Source organism: Artemia sp. Qi Xiang Cuo, chromosome 1 (genome assembly GCF_049724085.1).
Source record: "Artemia sp. Qi Xiang Cuo chromosome 1, ASM4972408v1, whole genome shotgun sequence".
NCBI classification, from domain to species: domain Eukaryota; kingdom Metazoa; phylum Arthropoda; class Branchiopoda; order Anostraca; family Artemiidae; genus Artemia; species Artemia sp. Qi Xiang Cuo.
In genome coordinates this window covers 92,485,153-92,503,386 of record NC_142794.1, presented here as the reverse complement: position 1 = coordinate 92,503,386, position 18,234 = coordinate 92,485,153, and the positions used below count along the sequence as shown (strand labels likewise).

The following is an 18,234-nucleotide window of genomic DNA, read 5'->3' as shown; positions in this document are numbered from 1 at the left end:
ACGAATTCTATGATAAATTTTAGAAAGATACTTATTGGGAAAGGGGGAAAGGATAGGATTAATCTTATTAAAATTAATATCTGATAGCCTCCATCGGTAAATATCTCTAATTGAGATTGGTCTCCCACTTGGCTGGTAAATATTTATAGCATTTTTTGCTATTTCATCAACCTGATGATTACCACTTATGCCAGAGTGGCTAGGAATGTACTGAAAGTAAGTTTTTATGCCGCTTGAAGCAAGATTATCAATAATACTGAGACAATGATAAGTGTCAATGTCCAACTTATATTGAGGAGCTGAGGCCAGCAACTCAAGGCTTGATAAAGAGTCGGAATAGATGATAATATTATTCGAATTTTCAATCAAAAGGTTGGTTTTGCTTAAGGTGTTCTAATGCCATGATTATGGCATTTAACTCAGCAGACATTATAGATAAATTATTAAATAATCTCTCGCCCATTGCAATTTTCAGGTGAGGAAGGAAAACACCACTTACAACCTTCTCATTCATTTTTGACCCAACAACAAATATTTGGAAGTGATTTTTATAGGTAATTATATTAAGTTCTGCAAATTTTTTCTGGACAAAAGCAATGGGGGTTAAATCTTTATTCCATTTTGAAAATTCAGTATTTATTATGGGAAATGACCAATTCCATGGAGGGTATTGGGGGAAAGTAGGTGCAATAGACTTTGCTGGTACAGGGAACTTCTTTTGAATATTGGCATACTCATCTGCAATACCTCTATACATGGCTGGATTTCTTAACCAATTATGTAATGTGTGTGAGCTATTTGATTCTATTTTTGTAAGATGTTTTATCGAGAGAAAGCTACGTCTCTCCCTTATTGTTGTTAATCCACTCTCCATAAGCAGTGACTTGGTGCTTGTGGGTTTCCTAAGACCAAATATGAGACGTATTATATCATTTTGTGTTGTTTCAATTTTTTGCATCTGGGTCTTTGCACATGCACCATAGACAATGAGCCCATAGTCAATATGGGGTCTTATATGTGATTTATAAAACTGGAGTAAGGTTTTCTCATTACAACCCCATGGTGTGGAAAGAAGTCTTTTTAGTATATTTGCTTTTCTATAACATTTTTTTATTGTGTTTGAAATGTGGAGGTGGAAATTAAGTTTTTGGTCAAGCATGAGACCTAGGTAATTAATATTATTATCTTCTGGAATAGTTGTTTTATTTAGATTTAGTTTTGCATTAACATGGTTTCGCTTCCGGTGAAATTGGATTATTTTTGACTTGGTGGGTGCAATGGGTAAATCTGAATGTTGAGAGAATTTTTCAAATTGGAAAAGTGACTTTTGCAGATTTGACTGTGCTATCTGAAAGGTGTTGCCAGATGACCATAGCACCAGATCATCAGCATATTGTAGATTCGTGTGGGGTAGGTTCATGTCCCAGAGATATAGTGCAACTAGGAGGCAACTGAGGACTGCTCCCTGAGGTATGCCTTTGGATATTGTCTTTTGGGGTGAAGAGGCTGAACCAACACAAACAATGAAACTTTGCACTTCTATGAAGGATTTAATAAAGGATACTAACTTAGGAGGTACTCCGAGGTTTGCAAGTTTATTTAAAAGGATTTGGTGGTTCACATTGTCATAAGCTCCTTCAAAATCTAGGAAAGCTGCCACTAGGATATTATTTTTTTAGAAAGATTCATTTATTGCATTTGTTAGCAAAATGAAAGCATCTGTTGAGGAGTGGTATTTCCTGAATCCAGTTTGAGTGTGTGGGATCATGTTATTTTTCTCAACAAACCAGAGGAGTCTGTGATAAATCATTTTCTCCATTATCTTCCCCATCACAGGTGTAATCATTATGGGCCTATAAGACTCAGGGTTATCCTTTGGTTTATTTTTCTTTAGGATTGGTAGGAGGGACGAACATTTCCATATATTGGGGAACCTAGAAGATGCCCAAGCGTGATTATAACAATTTAGCAGTTCTTGTTTGTATGAAGGTGTGAGATTCTTTATCCATGTAGGGTGTATATTGTCATAGCTACTGCTAGTTTTGGACCTAATATGATGTATTGCATTATTCAAGTCCTGGATTGAAAATGGATTAGTTATGCACTCAGATCCTGGGCGTGGTTGGTAACAAGGGTTCATAGGAATTGTGGACAGTTTGCTTTGATTATTTGATGTTAGCTTATTAACAAAAAGAGTTGCAAATAGGTTAGCCTTTTCATTATCATTGTCATAATGGGTATTATTATGTATAAGCTCATACAGGAGTGGGTTGGGAGAAGTCTTTTTCCCACATATGTGGCTTATGACTTAATGTATAATTGGCTCATTTGTTTCTCTGGAGAGATTATTTGCAAAATTATTCCAGTATTTATATTTAGCATCTATTATAGTCCTTTTTAGATTAGATTCTGCTTGTAATTTTTTTAAATATGTAGTAGGTGTTGGTTTTTTTATGAATTTTGTCCTAGCTGCCTTTTTTATCCTCCATTTATTTAGGCACTCATTTGTCCACCATGCCTTAGGAATTTGTTTTGGGAATGTTTTCTTAGGTGTTGTCCTGGGGATAGCATGATTAGCTGTATTGATTAGTAAAGATGTCAACGCTTCAGCATGTGTGTCAACTGTTGTGTTAGAAATGCATGAACATTGTGTGAAACTTTTAATTTCATCATTTAGATTATTTTTGAAAATAGACCAATTTGCTTTAGTGTTGATATATTTGGATGTATGAGATAAAGTTTCAGCAGGTTCATTTAGGGAGCAAACTATAGCAAAGTGGTCTGTACATATACCATCAATTTTATTTATGTAAATTTTGTTCAAAAAATTTAAAGACACAATTTGTAGGTCAATTGTGGAGAAATTGCCACTTTTGGGGTTGAAATAAGTATTCAGGTTTGGAGGGGTAGCAACAACTAATTCATTATTATTTGAAGTCATATGCTCAATAAATTTACCAGCTTTATTTGCTGGTTTATTCCCCCACAAAAGGCTGTGGGCATTGAAATCACCACAAATAATGATATTTTTTAACATATTAGAATTATTTATATAATTAAAGAAATCCTTGGCATCTGTAGTTTGGCCATTAGGGTTATAAAAGCTTATTATGTAGGTTTTTAAATTATTCAGCCAAACACTTATACCAATTACATCAACATAATTTTCAGAATCTGGAAAATTGATGCCACAAAATTTTATATTATTATTAACTAATAAAGCTACACCACCTCCTTTTCTCTCTGAAGATCTATCCTTTCTCAGGATAGTATATCCCAGATACTTAATTTGTTGATTTTGGGTTAAATGAGTTTAATGGAGGCAATCAATATTAATGGAATTATTATTCATAAATGATATTAGTTCATTTATCTTATTTTCTTTGAGTGATCTTACATTCCATTGGAGAATTGATAAATGTTGTGTTGTTGATTTATTCTTCATATGACTGTGTATCAATGTTCAGCTTTGTTAAGAGTAAAGCAAGATCTTTTTTTGCTTGAATGAGCATATCATCTGGGATGTAGATTTTTGCCAATTCTGCAATAATTTTTGTTTTCTGTAGTTGATTCTGTTCATGGCCTGGACTGCATTACAGTTTAGAATGAATAAGCATATATTTGGGGATTGCATTTTTGGTAGTGCATCCTGTTTGTTGGTTAAGGGATTGATTCCTGGTAGTGTTTCTGGTTTGTTTCTTCTTGGGAGGGAGGGCCAGGCTGGCCTCATCTCACCGGGCAAGGAGGCTTGTTGGCTTGGTGATTCCTTCTGATAGGGATTTGAGCTATGGGGCTTAGAAGATGGTGTTTTATATGGGGTGCTTGATGCATTGGGGGCATTTGACTTGGGGGTTTTGGTTGGTTTTATTACAGGCTTTATTTGGTTTTGTTGGGCAGCATTTGCTTCCATTGCTGCAAAGGGGTATGGGATGGCCTTCTCTGTTGATATTTGGAGTGTTAGAGCTCTTTTCCTGTATGCAGGGCATAATGATTTATTTGTAGGTTCATGTGGGCCTTTGCAATTGATGCATGTAGGCTGTGTGTTGTTGCAAGTTGTCAGCTCTTTAGGATGGAAAGATTTACAATTACTACACTCTTGGAGAATTTCATTGCATTTGTTTGTTGTGTGTCCCAGTTTGAAACACTTCTGACACTGAATAGGCTTAGGTTTGTATTCCTTGTGTGGTTTGATTTGCCCAAATAGGAATAATTTTTCTGGGATATCAATTTTATCCTTCAGTGTGAATAAGAAGGATCTACTAGTTTTTAGGCCATTAGAGTTGGGTTTTCCAAGTTGGGTAACATCCTCAACTGGGATTGTGTTTCCAACCCTATCTGAAAGGCCTTCTTTTAACTCCTGAGTAGATATCTCTGGGGGAACATTGTAAACTACTATTTTTGTTGGTGATTGTTTAGGGTTCCAATTAGATGCAATAATTGGGTTATTCAGAAGGGATTTAAGGTTAATTATTGTATCTGCTGATTTCTGATCTTCTACAGCTATTAGCAGAGATTCATCACGGTTAATGTTAAGAGAGAATATTGATTTTAGCAATTTAAAAATTGCAACTCTTATTGCAGTGATCATTTTTATTTCAAAGAGGGTAGTGGGAGTAATTTTAAGGTAAATTCCTAAGTTTTTGGAGGGAGGATCTTGGGCAGGGAGAGGGGAAATGCTTTTAATTGGTGACATTCACCGGTGACTGTCGACATTTACTTCTTCTTCTTCTTCTATTTAACAGCAGGCGGGCTTTTCAGTAAAACTATTTAGCCCTTTTCCTTTTGTTTCACTCTGTGGGCTACAGAGCTACTGGCTTGATTGCCTCATATTTATTAGATATATTCAGATATCTTTCAGCAGATCTTTCGACTCTAGGAGTTCAAATATAAGTTAATAGATGTCGATTTCTATGCTCTGTGTGCAGGTATAGTTGGCTAGGCTCTTGGCTGATAGTGGGATTTTGTGGTGGTTGAAGTATTTTAACAGTTTAGAAAGCAAGGTATGTTGTGCAGACGTCAGCATATTACATTCAAATAGGCAATGGTCAAATGTTTCATTATTCATATTACAATGCCTGCAAAGAGGGGACAGGGGAATTGAACCACTTGAATTAGAAAGCTTATATGAGAATGCAAGGAAATTTAGTCCATTTGTTCTAGAACAAATTCTATGATAAATTTTAGAAAGATACTTATTGGGAAAGGGGGAAAGGATAGGATTAATCTTATTAAAATTAATATCTGATAGCCTCCATCGGTAAATATCTCTAATTGGGATAGGTCTCCCACTTGGCTGGTCAATATTTATAGCATTTTTTGCTATTTCATCAACCTGATGATTACCACTTATGCCAGAGTGGCTAGGAATGTACTGAAAGTAAGTTTTTTTACTGCTCCCTGAGGTAGGCCTTTGGATATTGTCTTTTGGGGTGAAGAGGCTGAACCAACACAAACAATGAAACTTTGCACTTCTATGAAGGATTTAATAAAGGATACTAGCTTAGGAGGTACTCCAAGGTTTGCAAGTTTATTTAAAAGGATTTGGTGGTTCACATTGTCATAAGCTCCTTCAAAATCTAGGAAAGCTGCCACTAGGATATTATTTTTTGAGAAAGATTCATTTATTGCATTTGTTAGCAAAATGAAAGCATCTGTTGAGGAGTGGTATTTCCTGAATCCAGTTTGAGTGTGTGGGATCATGTTATTTTTCTCAACAAACCAGAGGAGTCTGTGATAAATCATTTTCTCCATTATTTTCCCCATGACAGGTGTAATCATTATGGGCCTATAAGACTCAGGGTTATCTTTTGGTTTACTAGATTTACTAGACTTCAGTTTAACTTCTTCTTCTTCTTCTTCTATTTAACAGCAGGCACACAATCCACAATCCACAATAACACAATCCATGAAAACATGAAACAAGCAAATATGCAAAATTCAAATTTGCAAAGGAACATCAGCTGGCGGGACTTCGGCGAATAGACTTAATTTTTTTTTTTTACAGATTTGGTAATATTTTCAAGGAGCAAAATTTTTGCGTAGTTTGACCAGGATATGGCCAAAATACAATCGGAAGAAAATTCTCAGATAGAAAATGTTTATAACCATCTAAAACATTACATATACCTTACCAAATCTCAACAGCTTACCCCTAAGATGTTTCTGATTTTTTTTTTCCCTTAACATATTTGTTGGAAAATGGTTTTGGGTGAGGAGGGTTATCTAAAATTTCAAAACACATTTTTAAACCCAGATGTTCTAGCTTGTCTTAAGCTTTTTCGTAAAGATCTAAAGGAGGGTAATTCATGTTCCGAACTTCCTTAAATAAAAGACTTTTATATATCATTTTTTTAGCTAGAGAACTAAATTTTTCAGTCGTGAAGATACTTGTCTTAGGGAGGAGGGTGAAATTATGCAAAAACACTATTTTACTTCATTTGTTTTAATTGGAAGGCTTAAGTCCTTTGGCCAAGAGGAATACAATTTGAAAAATATTGTGGCTTGGGAGTATACACCCCCGAAAATAGGGCCAAAAAAGGACCAACCTTGTAGAACATACACCCTACCTAATGTTCTTCTAATATGTTTCTTTGATGCCCAATCCGAATGAAATATACCAAAGTAAGATAAAAATATAATACTTTAAAAACAAATTTGGGCTATAGGGGTGAAGTATAGCGGGTCTGCATGTCTAATGTGTTAGGTACAATTATTCTGCATATTATGCAGTAAGAATTTTTTCATATCTTTACTCTGTCCAAATACTTTACCCCCCCCCCCCTAATGTGCAAACATATAGCGCAAATTATAAATTTTCCATCTATTCTGTCACTTCTCTTTGTCATGTCTCCTGCTAAGCTGAAAGAAACTAACAAAAAAACTGGTTCCATAATATGTCAATGAATGAACAAATTGAGCACATATCATACAAGTACCAAATTAAGTAATCATACAAAAACTTTAACAAACAAACAATTCTAAACTTACATTTATTTTAAAATAAAATAATAGAATAAAAAAATTGTTTACCACATATACAAACTCAAAGGTGGGTATTAATATAATGTTGCCAAAGAACATCTACACTTTAAAGTAATAAATGTGATAAATAGCCTACACTACCAGGTTGACAGTAAAGATCCATGTACCTGTCATACAAGTTTTTTATTGTTTATTTTATCACCTTTACCAAGCCTTTTCCCTTGGAGCAAGTGGTAAAAAAATGAAGGAGGGTACTTTCAATCGTCAATCAAAGATTATAGATTCTTTGACAGACCAAAATCGATCAAAAGAACTTCATTGTCAGTCTGTACAATCAAAGGGTCCAAAATGGTGCCCTTGAGCCCATGCAATAAGTATCTCTTTTCTTAAACAGATACAGACTTATTAGACATTGCTGGAAAAAGTATTATGGAAGATTTTTTTTAGTCATAAAAAGAAATTTAGGTTAATACCCCCCCCCCTCCATACTTCCCTTATCTTTATGAGAATGTCAGCATATTACACATAGCAGAAAACACAGTAGTTTATCAATATACCTTGTTCTGTAATTCACTGCAAAAAATTTATACTGCAACTGCATCATAGGTAAAGCAAGTACAAAATCTAATGCTCAATATATTCAATCATCTTGAGTATCATGAACCAAACTTTCCTTCAACGTCCTGCAATCCCTCCTACAGTAGACTTGAAGACCTTAGGTAAGTAGGAAGGGGAAAGGCTCATGAACCAAACAACTAACAGCAAAATATGGAATGAAAAGTGAAAATAAATAAAATAACAAGAGGCGATTTGGAATCTTACCATCCTTTGGCATGCTTTGTATCAATTTTACAGCAGCTTCAAACTTCTCTTCAATAGTATGCTCCATTTCTGGCTTTATCTAAAAAAAAGAGCTAAGAAGTACTGTTTTTTAGATAATTTAAGAAAAATAGTTTGTGAAATTACTGATGGTACCTTTGGGAAAAAAGTTAGAAACACAACTAGGAATATTAGTAAAAATGCTTAGTGTTTAATAGAGTAAAAATGTTTTATGTTTAAAAGAGAGGAAGTGGGGTCTGTACAAGATTTATTTGAGTGATAAATCCTACAAAAATAGGAGGAATGTAAAGAAAATGGAGAAAGAGAATGTAAAGAAAATGGAGAATGGAGAAAATGGAGAACCTCCTTGATAGGAGGTGTGAAGTGGAGGCCTTGAAGTTACTCATCATTATGAATATGATTTTTGAAAAAGGGGAGTACCTAGCGATTTTAAGAAAACTTTAATTAAACCCCTCTATAAGAAAGGTGATAAGAGTGAGTGTGATAATTATAGAGACATTAGCCTGATTTCTCTAGGAAGCAAATTACTTAGTTTGATAATACTTTTTAAGCTTAGAGGTACTTTAGAGAAATTTTAAGAGAAGGACAGTGTGGTTTTAGGAAGGGTAGAGGATATGTTGACAAAATTTTCATTCTTGGATTAATAATTGAGAATTACCTGAGTCATCAAACACCTTCCACCAAAGTCAGGTTAAAATTAGCATGCTAGAAATTAAAATCCTTGTGTATTAAGACAGGGGCTCAAATCCTGGTGTTTCTGGTCATTGGTTATTTGATTAAAACTAAAGGTGAAGGCAAAGGGAATGACACTGGACTTCACAGTTTCTACTGGTGGTGCTGATTTCTGTTTCATGGCCCTTTAGCCAGGAAGTGCAACGGTGGGTTGGCTGCCAACCATCCTTTACTTTTGCACATCCTTCCTCTTTACCTTCCCCAGGTACCCATTTAGAGCTGTTTCAACTCTGGCTAAGCATACAGAATCACACCACTGACCCCTGTTCCAAACCAAATACGCAGCAATGCCAGGATTTAAGCCTCTGTCCTTGTGCACAAAGGATTTTAAGTCTAGCATGCTAATTTTGACCTGACTTTGGCAGAAAATTTTGCAGAAGGTGTCTGATGACTCAGGCACTTCTCAATTATTAATCTAACCATGAAAATTTTGTCAATACATCCTCTAACCTTCCTGTAAACACACTGCCCTTCTCTTAAATTTTATCTACAGCATCTCTAAGTCTAAAAAGTTCCATCATGGTAAGTAATTTACTTCCTACAGAAACCAGGCAAATGCTTCTATAATTCCTAAACTCACTCTAATCAACTTTGTTATAGAGGGGTTTAATTAGAGTTTTTTTTCAAGGTGGGAGTAACATTTTTTTTTCAAGGTGGGAAATCAGCAGCAAACAGGTTTGCTTTAGGGATGGGCCAATTGGTATACCAGGTTTTTCAACTGGCTTTCCTAAAGAAAATCCTAGTTGGACTGACAGTGTGGGACCCAAATTACCCCAATTAAATAGAAGAATCTCAGATTTATCAGAGTTAAGTTCCAGCCCCAATTTAAAATATTCACGCTCGAGTATGCTGAAGTTTTCTTCAATATGATGACCTAACCTGGTAAGATTACGGACATCATCCACATAACAGACAAGTGCTATGTTTGTTGCTGCCTTGATGCATGAGGATATGCATTTTGGTTGAGCATCTAAGATACCATTGTTCAAAAGAGTAGGCAAAGTAATAGCACCTTGACATGTACCTTTATAAACAGAAACAAAACTCTTCAGATTATTTGGAAGGGTTACTGGGACACAAAAGTCTATTTCTTGGAGCATCTGAAAGATTAGATGGATTGGAAACTGGCAAGTTAAATGGATTTGTAGTTTTGATGCATACTTTAAGCCATATAAATTTCTCAAGGAATGAATAATAGAGGGGTGAACACCTCTTTTTGCCATATGAAAGAGCATGGCTCCATGTACCAATGAGTCAAATGCACACCTAACATAGTGTGCTGCTAGAGTAAGACCCTCTTGGGCCAGTTCAGCCTTTATTAGAACATTAGTTATAGCACTAAGGACATCAATACACCCTATTTTATTCTGAATACCAAATGGGTATGGCAGAATGCTACAGTTCTCCTTTAGTTCATCTACAAAAAGCACCTCAAACAGTTTACAGAATGTAGTGGAGATTGTTATAGGCCTAAAGGTCCAACACTGAATGTTAGATTTGCCTTTCTTGGGGATAGGAGTGAGATCACCTTAAATTACCTTAAATCGCACTAGCCAGCGATAAGGACGAATCCTGTAGACGCCGGTCAATGATGATGGTGGCTCAGCTCATCGGGCGCATCCCAAACTGTGCGCCATGGCTTGCTGCACCAATCTCTGTCAACAGCTGACTTGAAGGCTTCAGTATTAGGGGACATGACTGCATTCTGGCTAAGGGAATTCCATAAGCCAACCACATGGTTGGAGAAAATTTTGTTTTGCAGCCTGGTATAAGCACATTTCTGGTAGAGCTTCAGGGGGTGCCCTCTTGTTCTTGACAAACTATCTAACTGGAATAAGTCAGGGATGATATTGTGGTTGCAGATCAATTTGTATGTCATCAATACATCTCCTTGCTTACGTTGGTATGTGAGAGATGGTATTTTGAGCCTCTGGAGTCTGGTAGAATATGGCAAATTTTGAAAACCCCTTGTGCATTTCGTTGCTCTCTGCTGCACCGATTCCAGAATCGATTGGTCAAGCTTGTTAACTGGCGTGGCAATGGACATCCCAAATTCTAATTTTGGTCAGATCAGGCCCTTTAGGAGCTTAGTAATCACTGCTGGAGATCTACTGCAGAACGTTCTCTTTATTATACCGACAGTTTGGTTGGCTTTGGCTACTGCAGACTGCGTGTGTAAGTTGAATTTGAGCTTGTTATCAACCAAGACTCCAAGATCTTTTTCGCAGTGACTGGTTGTAAGTGGCTGTTTATAACCACCATTGGATTCAATAAAATACTGGCTGAGAGGGTTGTTTGCTCCAAAGTGTATGACCTTGCATTTCTGGATATTAAATTCTAGTCGCCAGGTTTTTGCCCACATTGAGAGTGCGTCAAGATCTGCGTGGATGTCTTTGGTACTTTGGGGGTCATAAATTGGACAGATTATTTTGGAATCATCAGCATATAAGCATATCTTATTCTTCATGATTGAAGATGCATCATTAATATAGATGTTGAATAGAGTTGGGCCCAAAACCGTGCCTTGGGGTACTCCGCTTTCTACGTCTGCTGATTCTGAGAAGAAAATTGATCCACCATCGCCAAATACTCTTACCACCTGCTTCCTGTTGGTAAGAAATTGCATCGTCCAATTTATGACTTCATCGTGGAGGCCTATTGCATGGAGTTTAGAATTTAGCCTCCTATGACATACTTTATCAAATGATTTCACTAAGTCTAATAATATCATATCAACTGGGGATCCCGTGTCCATAAGTTCTGTGACATGCTTGTAAGCATCAATGAGGTTAGTATCAACTGATCGACTGGGGCGGAAGCCATGCTGGCTAGGAGATAGTAGCTTGTTCGCATTTAGGTGTTCAATAATGGCTGAATTAACTATGCCTTCAAGAAGTTTTCCCACTCCCGAGGTGAGACTAATTGGTCGATAGTTGCTGGCTTCATCTCTGCTGCTTCCTTTATGAACAGGTGTAATGTAAGCTTCCTTCCAGTCTTGTGGAATAGATTTAGTATTTAGGGACTTTTGGAATAGTAGGGTGAGAGGATGTGATAGTACTGCATACGTCTCCTTTAAGAGCCAAGGGGGCACTCCGTCAGGTCCTGTTGATTTATTTGGGTTAATCTTCTTTAGTCGAGTCTCTACATCTACTTTAGTAATATTAATGGGTGGCATACTTTTTTGAATTTCGTACTGTGGGGGGTCTGGAAGTGGGGCATTATCTGCAACTGTGAATACTGAAATAAACTGCTTATTTAATATCACATATGCAGAATATCACAAATGCAGAAAGACAACAGTAATGTAAAAGTGTCAAAATCATCTGCATGATCAATCCTAGATGTGACATGAGCAAATGGGTTCCATGGATAACATGATATGCACTAATATTATCTATACCAGATGAAGCTTTCCATTTGAGCTTGGAGGCTGCTGTACCTTGACTTATTAAATGTATGCATGCAGAAGAGTCTTGATCAACTATGAAAAGAATATTATTGTTGAGCTACTGAAAATCACTGTTCTGTAAATTGGAAAAGGAAACCCTCCAATATATTACAAAATACATTAAAAAGGCAAGGAACTGAAAAAAAAATAAAAAAAATACTGGAAGCTGTACATAAAGAATCACAACCAGGTGGATTATTACAAAAATACAAACATGTATCAACTGCAAAATATTACTAGAAAAATGACCAAAAACTATGAGGAATCAGTAGCACCTGCAATACAATCTAACCCTAAGAAATTCTGGAAGTACACATCATCTGGTAACCCTGGTAGGCATTTTGTTACCCAACTTCTACTAGATGGCATAAAAAAACTGTGACCCAAGAGAGATTCCCAATACATTAAATAAGCAGTTCATCTACTAGGTATTTAATTCCCTTGATAATACTCCAGTTCCAGATCCCCCAAGGTATGACATTTTAAATGGCATGGTGCCCATTACTATAACAAAAACTGATGTAGAAACCCAATTGAAGAAGATTAACCCAAATAAATCTACAGGACCAGATAGAGTACCCCCTGGTTACTACAAGAGACAAATGCAGCTTTTATCACATCCTCTCACTCTAATTTCCCAAAAGTCCCTTAGTACTAAATATATTCTGCAAGATTGGAAGGATTCTTACATCACACCTTTACACAAAGGGGGCAATAGAAATGAAGCTAACAATTATTGACCAATTAGTCTTGCATCAGCAATTGGGAAACAACTCAAAGGTATAGTCAATTCAACCATTGAAGTTCATTTAAATACTAATAGTCTACAATCACCTAATCAACATGGCTTTTGTCCCAATTAATCAGTTGACATTAACCTCATTGACATATACAAGCATGTTTTAAAACTTATGGATGAGAGATGCCTTATTGACATGTTATTACTGGATCTACCCAAAGCATTTGATAAAGTTTACCACAGGAGACTAAAGTCTAAACTCTGTGCAATGAACATCCATGATGATACTCTCAACTAGATAATGCAATCTCTTACCAATAGGAAGCAGGATGTAAGGGTATTTGGAGAAAACAGATCAATCCTCTTTAGAATCAGCAGATGTAAAAAGTAGAGTAACCAAGGAACAGTTTTCAGTCTAACTTTATTTAATATTTTCATCAACAATGTACCTTCAATCACAGAGAATAAAATTTGCTTGTATGGAGATGATTCCAAAATAATTGGTCCTGTCCATGACCCACAATGTGCCATAGCTATCCAGGCTGATCTCGATACATTGTCAAAGTAGACAAAAACCTGGTGGCTTGAATTTAACATCCAGAAGTGCATAGTCATTCATTTTGAAGCAAATAACCCTCTTTGCCAGTATTTTATGAAATCCAGCAATGGTTCAAAACAGCCACACATGTAGTCATGGTTTTAAAGATCTAGGAGTCTTGGTTGATGATAAGCTCAGGTTTAATTTTCACACACAGTCTGTACTAGCCAGTGCCAACCAAATTCCTTGTTAATTACAAGAACATTCTGCAGAAGATCTCCAGCTTTGATTACCAGGCTCTCAAAGGGCCTGATCAGACCAAAATCGAAATTTGAGATGTCTGTTGCTACTCCAGTAAATAAGGGTGATATATCAATTCTACAATCAGTGCAGTGACATGCAACTAAATACAAAAAGAGATTTCAACATCTTATATATGTTACCATATTACAAAAGTTTGAACTACCTTCTCTCACATATAGATATAGGTGAGGAGATGTAACAATGACATATGCATTAGTACATGACTAAAGCTGTAATCCCCAACCTGTTCCAGATACTCATTTCACCAAATACTAGAGACCACCCCTTGAAGTTTTATTGAACACACTAACACCAGGCTGCAACACAAATTCTTTTCTAACCATGTAGTCACCCTATGGAACTCCCTTAGCCAAAATGCTATTATGTTACCCAGTGCTGAAGCCTTCAAGTTTGTAGTTGACAAAGACTGGTGCAAGAAACCTTGGCTCACAATATGGGATGAACCTAACAAGTTACCATCATCAGTAACTGGCATTCACAGAACTCATCCTTATCACTGGCAAGTACAATTTAAGGTAATAACTGAGATCTTAATAGATAACTAGTTAGCTAATTTTTTAGAGTAGACCTATGTAGAATTTTATTAGTAGCTGACAAGTTGGCTAATTCAGGCTGAAATTTATATATAAGTTAGATCTAATAGCCATTTATATTAAACACCTAGTCATTTATATTAAACACCTAGTTGGCTTGAAAAATTTGTTGAGCTAAGGATTTTTTTCTCTACATATAGCATAAACTATGCTATTTCCTCCTGTTATTTGAGAATAATTTTAAGCCAAATCAATAGGTTTTTTTTTCTAAATTTAGGATATGTATTTGCACAGAACTTTGAACCTCATCAATTGATATTGAGCAAAAATATGAAGCTGAAAACAGTTTTCTTTTACCCTACATTGGGCTGTTTTTTAGCACTAAGATCTTACATCTAAGATCTTGTGTCTTTCTGCAAAGATTATCGTTTTTTAACTCATCTTTGTTCTAAGATCTTCCAGCTCACTAATGTTAGCAAAAAGTGTGAAGAACGCCACTGTTCTGCTATATAGAACAATGATGAGAGAACTTTGATGATATACTCATCATTGTTCTCAAACCATTGATCAGAGCAGAATGATGATAGATGTTTGCATAAAAACGACAAAAGATGTAAAATCTTAGTTCAAAGATTTCACTTTTAAGCATTTTCTGACAAAAGATGTCAGATCTTAGCACACTGATGAGTGAAAAAACAGGCCTAATTATTTGAGCAGAAGACCTCTTTTGCAAGGTTTCACTTTCATAAGACAAAATATTTTTAAAGGTCACTGCCCTCTAGAGAGAGAAGGAGTGGAGGTAGGTAGGCTACTTCAAAATACCTTCCTGGGACATACTTTAGTCTGTAGACCCATCCCTGAAAGTTTCATTTTCCTAACCTAACCCCTTTCCAAAACGGCTAAATTAAATTTTACCAAAAATCAAGAATGGCTGATAAATCTTATCAGCAAAATGTTTTATTGTGTTTCAATTGTTGAATTCCAAATATTTCTTTTTTCTTTTCTTCTTCTATTAGAAACTCACAGTTTGATATTTTAGTGGGATACAGCATTTTTTCCAGGGTCGAAACAAAAACTGGCACCTAATATTCGCAGAGACAAGTGGGCTGCGGGAAACGCAATGCGGTGCGTATTCCGCACCGTATCGCCGCAGGAGTGAAATCACAGAGTCTGTTCACATCAAAAATTTAGGACAACAAGTTTAAATTTGAGGAATTGATTCAACCATAGGCAATTCCATTAAACCATACACTGACCGCTCTCTTGATATTACAAAGAAGAAGAAAGAGGGTAAGTTAAAAAATTCGAATATTCACTTTTCAATTTCTTAAAAGATATCTCGAAGCTAAAAGACAAAAAAAAAATAAGCCATGTTACCAAATCCTGTGATTCAATAAACCATCAGTCTGTTTGCTGTACGATATAAGAATAACAACAGCAACAGCAACCTTATAAGAAAATCAAAATATATTTTCTTGTGATTATTATCTCTTCTAATCAGCAGTTGTACTAAACCAATTCTGCTCAAGTCATCCTCAGGGCTATACTGTTGTGTTTATCCGCCCCATAGTATAGTGCAGACGGTTTGATATCATTCTATTTTCCCTTCTTTTTTTGGTTTTATTGTTGTGTTTAAAGCTTTTTCCAATAGGCAACGATTAGAAGTCCTCCAAAAAAAAAGTCCCCCCAGATCCCAAATCAAATTCCAGTGAAAGTGTCATAGTGAAAGATACCCATCCTGGCTGGTCAAGCACCCTATCTCAAAGTTCTAGTGATAGCTCCAATTCGGAGAATAGGACAATGATAAGTGTAGGGGCTAATGTAACCATAAATGATGATAATGGGTTTCAAGAGGTCCTCTCTAGAAGTTCTAAAAAAGGAAAAAAATCTCCCCAATTAAAAGCATTTCCCCTCTCCCTGCCCAAGATCCTCCCTCCAAAAACTTAGGAAATTTACCTTAAAATTACTCCCACTACCCCCTTTGAAATAAAAATGATCACTGCAATAAGAGTTGCAATTTTTAAACTGCTAAAATCAATGTTCTCTCTTAACATTAACCGTGATGGATCTCTGCTAATAGTTGTAGAAGATCAGAAATCAGCAGATACAATAATTAACCTTAAATCCCTTCTGAATAACCCAATTATTGCATCTAATTGGAACCCAAAACAATCACCAACAAAAATAGTAGTTTACAATGTTCCCCCAGAGATATCTACTCAGGAGTTAAAAGAAGGCCTTTCAGATAGGGCTGGAAACACAATCCCAGTTGAGGATGTTACCCAACTTGGAAAACCCAACCCTCATGGCCTAAAAACTAGTAGATCCTTCTTATTCACACTGAAGGATAAAATTGATATCCCAGAAAAATTATTCCTATTTGGGCAAATCAAACCACACAAGGAATACAAACCTAAGCCTATTCAGTGTCAGAAGTGTTTCAAAATGGGACACACAACAAACAAATGCAATGAAATTCTCCAAGAGTGTAGTAATTGTAAATCTTTCCATCCTAAAGAGCTGACAACTTGCAACAACACCCAGCCTACATGCATCAATTGCAAAGGCCCACATGAATCTACAAATAAATCATTATGCCCTGCATACAAGAAAAGAGCTCTAACACTCCAAATATCAATAGAGAAGGCCATCCCATACCCCTTTGCAGCAATGGAAGCAAATGCTGCCCAACAATACCAAATAAAGCCTGTAATGAAACCAACCAAAACCCCCCAGTCAAATGCCCCCAATGCATCAAGCACCCCATATACAACACCATCTTCTAAGCCCCCTTGCTCAAATCCCTATCAGAAGGAATCACCAAGCCAACAAGCCTCCTTGTTCGGTGAGATGAGGCCAGCCTGGCCCTCCCTCCCAAGAAGAAACAAACCAGAAACACTACCAGGAATCAATCCCTTAAACAACAAACAGGATGCACTACCAAAAATGCAATCCCCAAATATATGCTTATTCATTCTAAACTGTAATGCAGTGCAGGCCATGAACATACATCAACTACAGAAAACAAAAATTATTGCAGAATTGGCAAAAATCTACATCCCAGATGATATGCTCATTCAAGCAAAAAAAGATCTTGCTTTACTCTTAACAAAGCTGAACATTGATACACAGTCATATGAAGAATAAATCAACAACTCAACATTTAACATATGACTGTGTATCAATGTTCAGCTTTGTTAAGAGTAAGATCACTCACAGAAAATAAGCTAAATGAACTAATATCATTTATGAATAATAATTCAATTAATATTGCTTGCCTCCAGGAAACTCATTTAACCCAAAATCAACAAATTAAGTCTCTGGGATATACTATCCTGAGAAAGGATAGATCTTCAGAGAGAAAAGGAGGTGGTGTAGCTTTATTAGTTAATAATAATATAAAATTTTGTGGCATCAATTTTCCAGATTTTGAAAATGATGTTGATGTAATTGGTATAAGTGTTTGGCTGAATAATTTAAAAACCTACATAACAAGCTTTTATAACCCTAATGGCCAAACTACAGATGCCAAGGATTTCTTTAATTATACAAATAATTCTAATATGTTAAAAAATATCATTATTTGTGGTGATTTCAATGCCCACAGCCTTTTGTGGGGGAATAAACCAGCAAATAAAGCTGGTAAATTTATTGAGCATATGACTTCAAATAATAATGAATTAGTTGTTGCTACCCCTCCAAACCTGAATACTTATTTCAACCCCAAAACTGGCAATTTCTCCACAATTGACCTACAAATTGTGTCTTTAAATTTTTTGAACAAAATTTACATAAATAAAATTGATAGTCTATGTACAGACCACTTTGCTATAGTTTGCTCCCTAAATGAACCTGCTGAAACTTTATCTCATACATCCAAATATATCAACACTAAAGCGAATTGGTCTATTTTCCAAAATAAGCTAAATGATGAAATTACAAGTTTCACCCAAAGTTCATGCATTTCTAATACAACAGTTGACACACATGCTGAAGCGTTGACATCTTTACTAATAAATACAGCTCAACATGCTATCCCCAGGAAAACACCTAAGAAAACATTCCCTAAACAAATTCCTAAAGCATGGTGGACAAATGA

General features: G+C 35.9%; 1 protein-coding gene across 3 annotated transcripts in view; it reads right to left on the bottom strand.

Moving 5' to 3' along the window:
- The window catches only part of LOC148956925 (uncharacterized), a 47,249-nt gene extending 32,114 nt beyond the window's left edge, over window positions 1-15,135 (bottom strand). For all 3 annotated transcript variants that reach the window (XM_089096891.1, XM_089096877.1, XM_089096883.1), the window contains exons 1-2: window positions 15,051-15,135; window positions 7,804-7,882 (exon numbers count right to left, since the gene is read on the bottom strand). In XM_089096891.1, coding sequence (XP_088953017.1) covers window positions 7,804-7,870 — 67 coding nt within the window. In that variant the 5' untranslated portion in view covers window positions 7,871-7,882; window positions 15,051-15,135. The remainder of the gene's footprint in view (window positions 1-7,803; window positions 7,883-15,050) is intronic.
- Between the last annotated feature and the right edge of the window lie 3,099 nt (window positions 15,136-18,234).